The sequence below is a fragment of the Balearica regulorum genome, chromosome 2 (genome assembly GCF_011004875.1).
Source record: "Balearica regulorum gibbericeps isolate bBalReg1 chromosome 2, bBalReg1.pri, whole genome shotgun sequence".
Lineage (NCBI taxonomy): Eukaryota > Metazoa > Chordata > Aves > Gruiformes > Gruidae > Balearica > Balearica regulorum.
Window position 1 is genome coordinate 70,890,658 of NC_046185.1, and position 13,152 is coordinate 70,903,809.

Sequence of the window (13,152 nt, forward strand, 5' to 3'; positions counted from 1 at the left end):
AAGCCAACTCTTACAAATCTTTTTGACAAATTAAATTGATGTAGTTTTTAACATGTATTGTTATAAGAGATTTCCTCCAGTCCTGTAATATTTTGGCAGGTCTTTTCTGCACCACCTTAATATCAGAGCCTTATCTGCATTAGTTTGTTCGAAATTGTTTTTAGACAATCTTTTCCAAGGCACAAGCTCTCATTCCAGAGGCATGGCTTGTATTCCTGGAAAAAAAATACACATTGAGCTGTAAAAGCCTGTTTGAAAGTGTTAATTTTACTAAGCAGTCCAGATGACATTGCAGTTGCTCTCACAGTGGTTTACCAGGTTACCATTTAGCACATTCACAAATTTTATTAACAGTGAGTTTATTTTGGATCTTTGGTAAAAATCTGGAAAGATGCTGAGCCTGCAGATCCCTGCGAACCCCAGTATTATGAAGATGATACCTCTGAAAATTTTTCTGATATTTCAGAAGTTAAAAACTATTTATTATCTGCTTAACATATTAACAATTTAATAGCATTAGCCATTAGAAGTATGTATAGTATTAACCATGGGATTCAAAGACCATTTTGCAGTTCTAAGCCTAATGATTAGGAAATGTCGAGTCATTATGTTTTTGCAGTTACTTTTATCAATTGCCCTTTAATTCTCACTGAATAAGGCTATCAGAATTGTTTTATAATGTTTTTACATTTCTTTTCTACTGTTTTGCCTGTGGTTGACATTAAACAGTCAAGAACTGTCCAGGTCATTCTGCCTGATCTTTTGAAAACAGGCAGAACACAAGTGCTTTTTTTATTTCTCAAGAATTTCTTTTCTATTTAAAGATTATTAAACCCTAAACTTAGCTACTTCCTTAGCCAACTCTGTCAAGATCCCAGGGTGCAAATTAGCCAGACTCTTCATTAAAAAAAGCCTAGGTTTGCCTGGAACAGAAGGCTCCGCACAGACCTGACGAACACCTCGCCATGTGATGCGAGTACAACGTCTTGCTTCTCCCAGGTACAGCAGAGATGTTCATTCAGTGTTACCGATCGCCCGTGACGTTACTGCTATCGCACCTAGGAACCATCCCCACCTCAGTGAGAGCCCCCTTAACCCTTCTGGTTTTCAGTTTTTTCACAAATTCCCCTCAGATGTCCCACACCCAGCACTACCGTCGCTCTGGGGCCCGAGCGAGGTTCCAGCCCCGGCCCCGGGGCGCACCTGATCGGCAGCAGCAGGTCCGCGTCGCCGCTGGTGCCCTCGCCGCCGCCCGCGACACCCTCCCTGGTCCTCCTAGTCGTGACATGGCGTTAGCGCGGCCGCGGAGCGACCCCCCCCCCCCCCCCCCCCCCCCCGGTGGGCCCCCCCCCGCCCGCGGGGAGGGGGGCGCCCGGGGGGGCGGCGGGCGGGGCCGCTCTCCCAGCATGCCCCGAAGGGAACGGTCGGTGGGTGGTTGGGTGGGTGGGCGCGCGAGTGCGCGCGCGGCGGCGGCGGCACGCGGCGAAAAGAGGGAGGGAGGAAGGGAGGGTGCGCGCGCGCGCCCCCCCCCCCACTCCTCAACCGACGCGGAAACCGGCGCCCAGCCGAGCCGCTGTAGCCGGCGCGCAGGGCGCATGCGCGAGCCCCCAGGAGGGCGGGGGCCGGCGTCTAGTGGCGAGCGAGCTGGCCGCCGGTGTCCGCCCGCCCGTCTGTCCGTCCGTCGCCGCTACTCAGGGTTTAGCGGTGACTGCGTAGCGTCCGCGCCCTCTCCCGTGCTGGGCCGCGCGTAGTCTTGCCCCGCCATGAAGTTGAGCAGCCGCGGCCGGGGATGCTGCGTGGCCGGCAGCCGGGAGCGCGGGCCGCCGCCGAGGAGCCCCTTCGTGCACCAGCTGCGCCTCAGCCCCCTGGAGAAAGCCAAGGTAGGGGTGTGCAGGGCCCGGCCTCCCCCTTCCCGCAGCCGCCGCCTCCTCCTTCCGCGTGTTCCCCGCGGCGCTCCGGCTGGCGGGCCGCGTCCTGCCGCGGGTGGGGGCACGCTGCCGCCGGCGCTTTGTGAGCCGCCGGAGGGCGGTGGGACCGGGGAAAACCGGTGCATGCGTGTGTGTGCGCGCAAGCCGGGCTTGAGAGGGCTGCGGTGGGTGGGTGGGCGGAGGCGGCGCGGTGCTGTGCCCGGGGCGGGCGGGGGGCGGCTGTGAGGCGAGGGGTGGTTAGCGGTGAGGGGGCAACGGCCGCTGTAGCCCCCGCCGCTCGGAGGGTGTGTTCCTTAACTAATCCACCGCTGCTTTCTTAAAAAAAAAATAAATGTTGGTTTGTTGTTTTTTTTTTTCAAATGGGGGGTAGGGGAACAGCCGTGTGGAGGCAGTCTTTAAGCGTCAGTTTAGAGTATGCCTGGGCCGAGGCATCCTATACGTCTAAAGTTTGGCCCCTGGGTAAATAATCCCTGCGGCATAACTTAGGCATTGCACAGGTGGAGTGAGATGACAAGAATTGGTATTAAAATGCAAATTTTCAGTTGCATGGCTTTTTGTTTGGTTGGTTTGTTATTTTTCTCCATGCCTCTGCCTCACCTCACATGGTGAGCAGTAGGTGGTTGGATATTCAGAGTGCATGGCCATTGTCTTAGGCTTTAGATGAGAGCTGGGTCATTTGCTGGGTGAAGAAATGTTGTCAAAGGCTATCCTAATATGGGGTTGTCCACTTCTATTACTTTCATCACTGTAATACTTCAGTTCCTTAAAGCTGTTGTTCTGGGGGCCTAACAGCCCACCATGGCAATTAAGACCTACTAATATTGAACCTCTTGGATCAAGGCAGTTTAGATCCAGCTTCAATTTAATTTACATTGTGAGGGAAGTTTCTTATTGTATTGCTCTGTTGCTGTCCAGATACTTAACACAAGACATGTATGGCCTGACAAAAAAAACATTGGAATGTGCCTCATGTTAAGTATCTGGCAGCCAAGGAATTCATAGTAGACTCCAGTGGAAAAGGTTTTTACTTTTCTAAATCGTTTCCCATATCTATCCAGTGGTTACTGATAAATTCTTGTTTGGGAGAGGGAAAAAGGTGTGTGTCATTTGCCTCATTCAATTTATGCCTAGAGCTTCCTCAATAAATCACATAGTTGTAATGATTTCTTTTCCGTGTAACCTTACTTTGTTCCTCAAGTCATGTTTTCTATATAATGAATGATGTGGAAGTCTTTCAGGGAGCAGAGAGAAGCAAAGACAGCATGTACTGGTATGGACTAGGATTGTATCTAATTAACACTGCAAAATAAAACATTGTTATAATGTATCTTTTTTATGTTGCTTTCTATTTGGTTATTTATAAGGAATTTTTAAAATGCTGTTGGGAGGGCAGAGTACCAGTTTCACAGTTTTTGCAGTATTGTGTCTCAAAGGAGCTATTAACATTGCTGATGTGTTGTTAGTCCTAGCAGATCTTTAGCCACTTCACCAGCAAAGTGACTGGTCACAGAACATACCTGCCTTCTTTGTGGGCTGCTCTGTACATCTGTATGAGACATGAGCTTTGCCACTGGATTTCAAGGATTTGTTATTTTCAATGCAAACTGTAAGATGTGTTTAAAGCTCTGCAGTTTTTTACAGTGTGCAGACCAAAGGAATAGCCTCACCAAAGTGTGGGGCTTGGTCTTGCTTTTTAAGTGAGCAATCTTTTTTTGATGTACAGCGACACAGAGTTCTTTAACCGAGCCTTTCTTGCAATCTTATTTTTGCAGTTTTGCGTGAGGGAGAAAGCACACAAGCTGACATACAGAACGGTGATAGATTTTCTTCTTTGCCTTAATCATGCTCTCCTAACCTCTTTGCTGGTTAAAAGAAAAGTTGTGCTGGAGATAGATGCTGTTAAAGAAGAGCTGTGGAACTGTTCTACTTATGGGAAATGCTTCTCTCCCAGCAAGGGAGACGTCTTGAATGGGGAGGCTACTTTACAGTCAATTACAGCAGTGTGTGTTCTCCTCCATACAGTCCTGGCCTGTTACCGAGGGTTCGATATGAAGTATTACAGCTGAACTCACTTCCTGTTCAGCTATAGGCGTATATTGTGTCACAGGTTTTTTGATCTGCCCTGTGAATCTAATAGGGGTGAGTTCTGGGATTGCAAAGCCTATCGAGGAAGGTTAGGGATGTGTGGGGACTAGAGGTACGTGAATAAGTTGGTGAGCACAGGGGAGACAAGACTGCTTTGTCTGACGGTCTGTTGTCTGTTGCTACTGGTCTGCTAGATAGTCCCATTATCTTCACTACTACCTCATCCCTCCCTCATTTTGCACTCTGCAAGAGGTTAGATTAGCTTTTTTGCTCATTATTACAACTCAAAGTAAATGCATTTTAGAACATTCCAGCCTGAGACTGTGGGAGTGAGGAAAAAAGGTAGAAAGTAAGAGGAGGAAACAACGGCAAAGAGGAAGAACAACAGCAAAAAGAAATCCATTTGAGTGCCAAGGAGTTGTTCACATAATGTTTTATTGGCTTTGTAAAAGCTGGGAGATAACAGGAGTGTAAAAGCAGTAAGGCTATTTGAGAACTGAGTCTCACACTTCCTGTAGAAATGATGGTTATTTCACTCTGATCTGAGGGTGACAGTGGGGGTCATTCTTGAAGCTACCTGTTTTATTTCAGTACTATAATAAAAAGATCCTTTCTGGAAGAAATACAGACATTATTTCATTATCCATGAATTTTGTTCATCCGAACGTTTTCTGGGTGCCTATCACATAAGTCAAAGCTCTTGATTCTAGTTACCTCTGTGAACAGGCAGAAGCATTACTGAAGCTGTCACGAAGTGTTCATAGCTTTGTTTCCCTGCCTCCCAAAAACACAATATGATGCCATTTTCCTTGCTTCCAGTGTTTCTGGGCCTCTTATTGCACCAATGCGGGTGTTTCTTTGGTGCCTTGGTGAGCTGATTTGGCTCATTAAACCACCATATTACTGTGTTTTTCTGTATTCTGATTGTTTTCTTTTGCTGGGATTGCTTTTCTTCATTCTAATGAGCTGTATTGGCTCATTGCAAGCTCAGATAAGTACTAGAGCTGACTCAAGGGGAGAATTGAGGGGAGAGTGGACAGGACCACCCTCTTTAGCAGCAGTGGTCTGTCACATTGGCTTAGTTGCACATGAAAATTTCTACTCCTGTGCTCGTGTCCATGATTGTGTCAATTGGGGAACTTACAGAGTGGGACAGTGGGTAGTAAGAGAATTGTTGAGGGATTAATTTCTAGCTCCTTTGGTGAATTGAGGCTATTGGGATGATAATAGTAAAGAAGTGAAAGTGTGGGGCAAGATGTAGTCTCTATCTGATGTGTTTAAAAGAAAAATCAAAACCTCTACCGTGTTAAATTTGCAGTTCATTATTCTATTTTCTTTGTTCAATATGTGACCATTAATTTGTAATAAATCATGGAAATTTTGTGGTGAATAAACTGTCTTTTAATCATGTTTCTCTTGCTAATTTCAAAGATGCATTTTTTCAGCTTCTCTGTGCAGGAGAGATATGATACTGACTTTCAAGACAGGAAACAGACATGCTAAAGGAGAAACAAGAGTACTCTGTGATTCTCTTGCACAGTGCATAGATATGCAGGACCTGATGTTTTGGAGAACATAAAAAGGACTTAAGTTCATATTTTATACCTTCATTGCAAGTTCATACTCAAATCTGAATGCACAGTCCCTAAATGAGGAGAACATGATACCTATTTAGTTTATGTGACTTGCCTTACATCAGATTGAAGCCCTTCTGACGGAAGAGCGGAGTACAGTTTCCCAGGGCAGCCTTCTGTTACAAGCTGTAAGAGCATCCTTTCCCTTCGTGCCGTCCATGGGTCTTTCACAGCATACACTGCAACTTCTGAAAAACTAAGTAGGATCCTGTACACTAGCAAATGTTAAATGAGCTGTAGTCAAACCCCTCCTGAGAAAATTGGTCATGAGCTGAACCTCCCAAGGTACAGCTCCAGATGGACCTTTAGGGGTTTTTTAAATGTATCTTAAAACACAGGTGTTTATGTATGACTTATTACCAGATAGAATTTGTAATTTTAATGGAAAACACATCTGGGTGAATGTCCTAAGTACATAGAAATACAATCACTGAAATAAGATGTCTGTACAAGGTCAAACCAGAAGTGTATGCATCCTGTAGTCTGATCTCTGACAGTGACCAGCGGGGACAGAATCTTCTTCCTTTTTCTGTCTGACACTTATACTACCACTGTACATAGGTTTTACAGGATAGAAGCTTTCTTACCTGGGAAGGTGTCCAAATGTGGATGTAGACTGAACTACTTTTCAAATGTTAGTGTCTTTGTTGATCACTAACCTTCTTCAGGGGTCAAACATAATTCTCTCTCCTAATAAATTTCTTGTGTGGACAGGTACTGCACTACCATCTGCTAAAAAAGAGGCTGTTGTCACAGCCAGACCCTGTATACCTGTGTACTTGGAATTACTTCTTGCTGGCCACTTCCACCACTGCTGTCTCTAGACACAGAAGACCAGGAGGCCTTTTCGACACATTTACGGCATCTTTCACAACCTTATGGATGCAACCACTGCTTCTGTTCTGTGATGAAGCTCTAAAATGATCTTGATACAAAGGATTGCTACAAAGATGCAAAGAACTGACTAGCTCACCACCCCTCACCTACCATTCAGCTTTACCCGGGTATAGGAGGAGACTTTGAGTAGGAGAGAGGGAGTGTGAATCCCAGAGGACTGTGTCCTCACCTGTGTTTTGCTTCCCTTTTATCTTGACAGCTGGTCCTTCTCCTTTTACAAGTTTAGAAGGCAGCTGTTCTCTCTTCTCCAGTTTGCAGATTAATGCTCCCCTATTTGCTGCCAGGTATGGTGGTCTTGTCTATGGATGCAGAGTTGCATGAGTTATGACTTCAGTGCTCATCTGACCATTGCAGTTTAGGAAGTTGTACTGGTTCATCTGGGAAACTAGCCTAAGGGGAAAAAAAAAAAAAAATCCTTTTTCTTTTCATTCTGCAAACTGAAGCAGTCCACCCAGGGACTAGAATTGTCTTCTGGGGGGGTGAGACCATGGTTGTTATGAGTTGATGGTGCCAGTCTCATCACTGTAAAATCTGGCATTGCAGTGGACTTGTAGGTTAGGGCTTGAAACTGGTAGATGAGGCTTTTCTCCTGCTGTGTATTCCCTGCCCCTACCCTAGATCTACAGATTTGTGCAGCTACAGGGTGAGCTTGTTATTGAGCTGTTTTGGGAAGTGAGAGGAAGCAGGAACTGATCAATGGAAAACTGAGCGGCATGATGACTAGATGTGCATCAGGGAAGAGAAGAAGAATATGAATAATGCTTTCCACAGCAGCCTGGAGATGCATCAGATTAAGCACAATGTGAGACAGCACCTTATGCCTCATTACTCATCCTTGCCTGGCTATTGTGATGCTGAAAAGTACTTTTCTACCTCATCCGGTGCACCTGTGAATATGTACCATATTTCCTTTTACATTCTCTTTCTTTACATGGCCCTTCTATTTCATAGTGTCATTTTCATCTTCTGCTAGCCTCCATTGTACAGCTTGACCATTGCTGCTACCCCAGTCAGCTTCAAATAGTTTTCAGTTCCCTCTCCCTTAGCCAGTCGTCTGAAGCTGTACCCTCCTCCACTTTAAGAGCTTTTTTTCTTCCTTTGAGTGCGAAAGTTGGGACTCTTGGTTCCCGGAACTTTTTTTGGGGAGCAAGTGGATCATTGCACAGATAGTTGCTCAGTTGTGTTTTCTGGAGGACAACAGCTCAGGAAAGGCCCTACTTTGGGGAGACTGTTGGAGAAGTTCCAGCATGACATGTTTTTCACTGAAGTTGAAGGCAGAGGGCTGACTGGCTGGGAATGGGCTCTCTGAGAACTAGAGTGCTGGGAGGAGGTACAAAAGCAACTAGGTTCACCATGGCTTCCCAGGGAGGATAACTTGAAAACCTCTGCTTTCCAGCTGTTGTGCCTGTTAGCACAGGCCTGGAACATAAACTCATATGTGTCTGGATGTTTGTCCGGAGGTGTCCCTGCACAGTGTTCCCCACTGTGGTTCCCCACAGCTTCTGCTTCCAAGAACATAGAACAGAGGAATTGGTGCCTGCCCAGGCCTGGAAGAGCTTTCCAGGCTGGGCCCTGTATTGTCATGTGAACGCACCCTGCTGAAGAAGTGCACATCACTGGCTGGCAGCTGCTGTGATGGACTGACTCTCTGTAGTGCAGTAGGATTTACAACATGCCCGTTCTAAATATTTACTTCATGTGAGGCTGCAGAAAGGGAAAAGAGCTTGCAGATGTATTCGCTGACAAATATAGGGTCTGAAGAAGCATGGAAAGCTAAGACTGCATTAGCTCTAAAGTGTGCTGTGTTTCAGCTATGATTAAGATTGGTGAATATATAATTGTTACGCATACGTTACAATTATTTGTTTGGAATTGAAGCATATTCTGCTGTTTTTAACATTAGATATTTTTAAGTTAAGACTTCAGATCAGTTTCTAGGAATTGCTGACTTTTTCAGTCCAAGATGGTGTTGGAATAACACATTTGTTTTGGATTTTGCAGATTGCCTTCATGACCTTGACTCTGTTTCCTATCCGACTCTTTTTTGCTGCTTTTATGATGTTGCTGGCCTGGCCTTTTGCATTCATTGCTTCAATGGGATCTGATGAGCAAGAGCTTGAAAAGCCCCTCTCCTGGTGGCGAAAGTGAGTCACTGATGTGGTGAAATACTGCGAGAATTATTATTTAGTTCAGCAGTTTGCAATAGAGAGGATTGGAAATACCTGATATCTGTCTCATAGACCTGCTTTTCACTTCAAAAGAAAAATATAAAAATTATTATTTAAACACTTCCCTCAGATGGGAAACTAATAATACCTCAACTGAATTACCAGCTGACCCAAGAGTCCCAGGCAGAAAAACTGGTCATCTCTGGCCTCTTATCTTTATTGAGGATGTAGTATGAAGCTTCATTGTGACATCCTTCAATTTCAAATTTTCCCGTAATGTCAACTTCCTGTTATGAAGATTGACATTACTGAATGTGCTCAGATTTCATATTCTAAATTGTTATTTTAAACTGCTTCACCCCATTGTTTGCTACCCTGTGATGAATTGACAAAACATCTGTTGATTCTCTGAGGGCTTGCCCCATGCTTTGGTGCTTATTAAGTCTGTGCTTACTTTGATATAGGAATGCTAATTAAGGTAGAATGTAAGATAGCGTTCACCCATCCATGAAAACTGGTATTTAATGAGCAAGGAAGGAGTGTATCACCTCTTCTGTAGAGAACTTCAAAATTAGGAGCTGGCACTAGCACAGGGGAAGCTGATTGCATTTTGCATCACAGGAGGGAAGGAGGTTGAGAACCACAGAAGCATGTCACTTTACATTTCATTTGGAATGATATCAGTATAATGACTAAAGGAATAATGGGCTGCCTTCAGTCCTGCATGCTGTTACTTTGAAGCTTTTGAGATTGTCCCTCCTCCATTTCATCCAGTTTTCAGTATCACCCTCATCTCCAGCCTCCATTCCCTGTGAATGTAACGATGTGGTGTTTGCTTTTTGTACTCTAATGATTCAAAGTAAATGTTTCTCTTTTCATGATTGTCAGACACAAAAAAACAAGCAACACCCCTTCCCCCTCACCCCCCCAAAAAAATCCCAAACCCTACAACACAAAACAAAACTCCACCCCAAACCCAGCAAAAATGAAAACCCAAATCACTTTAGGAGGACACGGGGAAAAGAGAAGAAAGTAAAATGTTTCCAAAGCTCCCAGATGTGTGCTGTAGGCATCCCTGTGTTTGAGAATCTCTGCCCTACACTTCTCTACTGTTCTCCACTGTTTTGTTTGGGTGAACAAGAATCAGGGTTGTTGCATTCTAGCAATATCCTAATAATATTTTTCAGAACTTGGTTTACTAGAGCTTTTTTGATATTTCTAGAAAGTGTTATTAGATAATGTATAGAAACAACAGTCATAGTCTGAATGAAAATTAATTTAGTGATAAAATAAATGCCAATTTTACTGTGATTAAAAAGCATTAATATTCAGGCATGAAATGAAATTGAATGGCATCTTACCTTGAAAGTGGTCTTAAATCTGCTGAGGGGAAAAAAAAAGATCTATGCAGTGTTCCCGTTCTGTTTAAGCAGCATATCGTATCTGTGCTTTTGTTGTGCTTATAAATTTTTTTCTGTAATGTTTTTCTTTATTTTAAGGTATTCCTGTGACAGCATAACTGTTTTCTCAACTTTTTACAGGGTAGTGGATATTTTGCTGAAAGCAATCATGAGAATGATGTGGCTTGCTGGTGGATTCCACTGGATAAATGTAAAAGGCAGACGAGCGTTGCCGGCGGAAGCAGCAATATTAACTGTGGCTCCCCATTCTTCCTACTTTGATGCCATTCCAGTAACTATGACCTTTGCCTCCATTGTGATGAAAGCAGAAAGCAAAGATATTCCTGTTTGGGGAAGTAAGTTGCTAGATACTTAATTTTTCAAGAACAATTAAAAATGATTACTTAGGAAGTTCAGAGGTTGTGTATGAGAAGGCCTGAAACACAAAGAACATTTTGCTATATTATATGGTGAGAGGTTGGTTTTTTTTTTGACTGGTCTACTTTGAATGCCAATTGAAAAAATTGGGGGGGGTCTAGTGGGTTTTTTTTCCTTTCTCCAAAGATGAATCATCGTACAAAGTCAAAACAATCCTACAGAACTCATGGTTAAATTTGTAGTGAAATTGCAACATTTTAAGACATGACAAAAGGAAAGCAAGTTAGGATGGGGCTATAGAGAGAGTCCACTAAAACTTCTTTCTTGGTGCGAGTTGGGGTGCCATCCCAGAAATGTGTTTTAGGAACATTGTCTGCTCTGAATGGTACCTTGCCTTGAGGGAGTGCTGCTAATCCTTCATGCATCAATAAGTTTGTTTCAGGCAGGGTGTGAGAGATGAGCAAGAGCAGATTGTTGTGTGCTCAGATTTAGTCATAAGAAATGCAGATGGCCAAGTTAATAGGTTGAATACTGTCTCTGGAATTACCAATGTAGATTTGCACAAAGGCTTGAGAGACACCTGCGATTTTTGGTGCAGTGGTGCCAAAAATGTGTAAGCTTTTAGACTTGTAGACTTCTAGCCAAAGTCTGTGTGGAGGCATTTTGGAGAAACCCATTGTGTTGTGTCTAGGGATCGGCAAAGTTCAAAGAATCTTCCTGTGTCTTATTGTGTAGATTTGAAGGGTATTATAAAAAGGACAAAATATTTTACTCTCACCTTGGGTAGGGACTCTTTAATTTAAAAGTCTAAACGAAAACTTTGAGTTCCTTCACAAATGAGTGGAATCAGACTGGCGGTGTTGACATCCTCCTAAAATTTCATTAGCCAGTGTGGTTTTAAGGACATCTTCAAAACCAGAAGCTGGGACATGGCCACAAATGGTGAGTGGTTATATCTGGAGGCTTTGTGTAGGGAATCTCTTGGTATAATCTCTCGTCAGCAGCTCAATGTCCAAGTGGAGAACAGTGACAAGTGGCATTCCTCAGGGGTCAGTACTGGGACTGGCACCGTTTAACGTCTTTGTCAGTGACATGGACAGTGGGATCGAGTGCACCCTCAGCAAGTTTGCCGACGACACCAAGCTCTGTGGTGTGGTCGACACGCTGGAGGGAAGGGAGGCCATCCAGAGGGACCTTGACAGGCTGGAGAGGTGGGCCCGTGCAAACCACATGAAGTTCAACAAGGCCAAGTGCAAGGTCCTGCATGTGGGTCGGCACAATCCCAAGCACAGCTATAGGCTGGGCTGCTGGATTGAAAGCAGCCTTGAGGAGAAAGACTTGGAGGTATTGATTGATGAGAAGTTCAAACATGAACCAGCAGTGTGCGCTTGCAGCCCAGAAAGCCAACCGTGTCCTGAGCTGCATCAAAAGAAGTGTGACCAGCAGGTCGAGGGAGGTGATCCTGCCCCTCTACTCCGCTCTTGTGAGACCCCACCTGGAGTACTGCGTCCAGTTCTGGGGGCCCCAGTACAGGAGAGACATGGAGCTGTTGGAGCGAGTCCAGAGGAGGCCTTGAAGCTGATGAGAGGGCTGGAGCACCTCTCCTGTGAGGACAGGCTGAGAGAGTTGGGGTTGTTCAGCCTGAAGAAGAGAAGGCTCCAGGGAGACCTAATTGTGGCCTTCTAGTACCTGAAGGGGCCTACAGAAAAGCTGGAGAGGGACTGTTTATGGGGGAGTGTAGTGACAGGACAAGGGGTCATGGGTTTAAGCTGAAGGAGGGTCGATTTAGATTAGATGTTAGAAAGAAATTCTTTCCTGTGAGGGTGGTGAGGCACTGGAAGAGGTTGCCTGGAGAGGTTGTGGCTGCCCCCTCCCTGGAAGTGTTCAAGCCCAGGTTGGATGGGGCTTTGGACAACCTGGTCTAGTGGAGGGTGTCCCTGCCCATGGCAGGGGGGGTTGGAACTAGATGATCTTTGAGGTCCCTTCCAACCCAAACCATTCGATGATTCTGTGATTTCAATTTCATTGAGTATCTGACTTAGTTTAGTAAAAGTTTGTGGCAGTCAAAAATCTGCATAAAAAATTAATAGATGCTTTGAAGAAAAAGGATGTAGGCATGTGGTTTTTAAAAACAAATGTATACAAACAAGCATAGTGTGAAAACAAAAAGAAATTGAACTCCCTTGTCCAATACTGAAAGAAGATACTGTTGTGAGACGATACGCTGACTCTCCTGTACAGGATAGGTGTATCCAGGCTGACTTGGGCTTTAGGAGCAGTCCAGCCATGGAAGTAGGGACAGATTTATCATCTTTCTCAGCAGACTCGATGTACTGTTTAATAATTGCTAGCTCAGCAAAATAAAGTAATGCGTGTGGAGCTCTCCTTTACTGGACTGTTTCGAGGACTCAAACTGGATGAGGTAACTCCAGGCCATGTTGTGTTACTGAAATGTGATGAAATAGCAGAATGACATTTGACAGAATGCTATAATAACTGCTTAACTATCTCACATAATAGATTCAGTGGTGACTGGTGAGAAAGCCTGAGGAGAATCTGTAGGGATATGGAGATTGTAGTTACAGTGAATGTAGCACAAATAATTCATAGCGAGTAGTTCAAACTATTTCCTATATACTTAATTTAGTTTTAAGGTAACTTT

General features: G+C 44.5%; 1 protein-coding gene across 1 annotated transcript in view; it reads left to right on the forward strand.

Annotated features, from left to right (window-relative positions):
* The first annotated feature begins 1,584 nt into the window (after window positions 1-1,584).
* The window catches only part of LPCAT1 (lysophosphatidylcholine acyltransferase 1), a 67,938-nt gene continuing 56,370 nt past the window's right edge, over window positions 1,585-13,152 (forward strand). Inside the window, exons 1-3 of the mRNA XM_075744662.1 lie at window positions 1,585-1,880; window positions 8,546-8,688; window positions 10,254-10,468. Of these exons, the coding sequence (XP_075600777.1) occupies window positions 1,764-1,880; window positions 8,546-8,688; window positions 10,254-10,468 (475 nt within the window). The 5' untranslated portion in view covers window positions 1,585-1,763. The remainder of the gene's footprint in view (window positions 1,881-8,545; window positions 8,689-10,253; window positions 10,469-13,152) is intronic.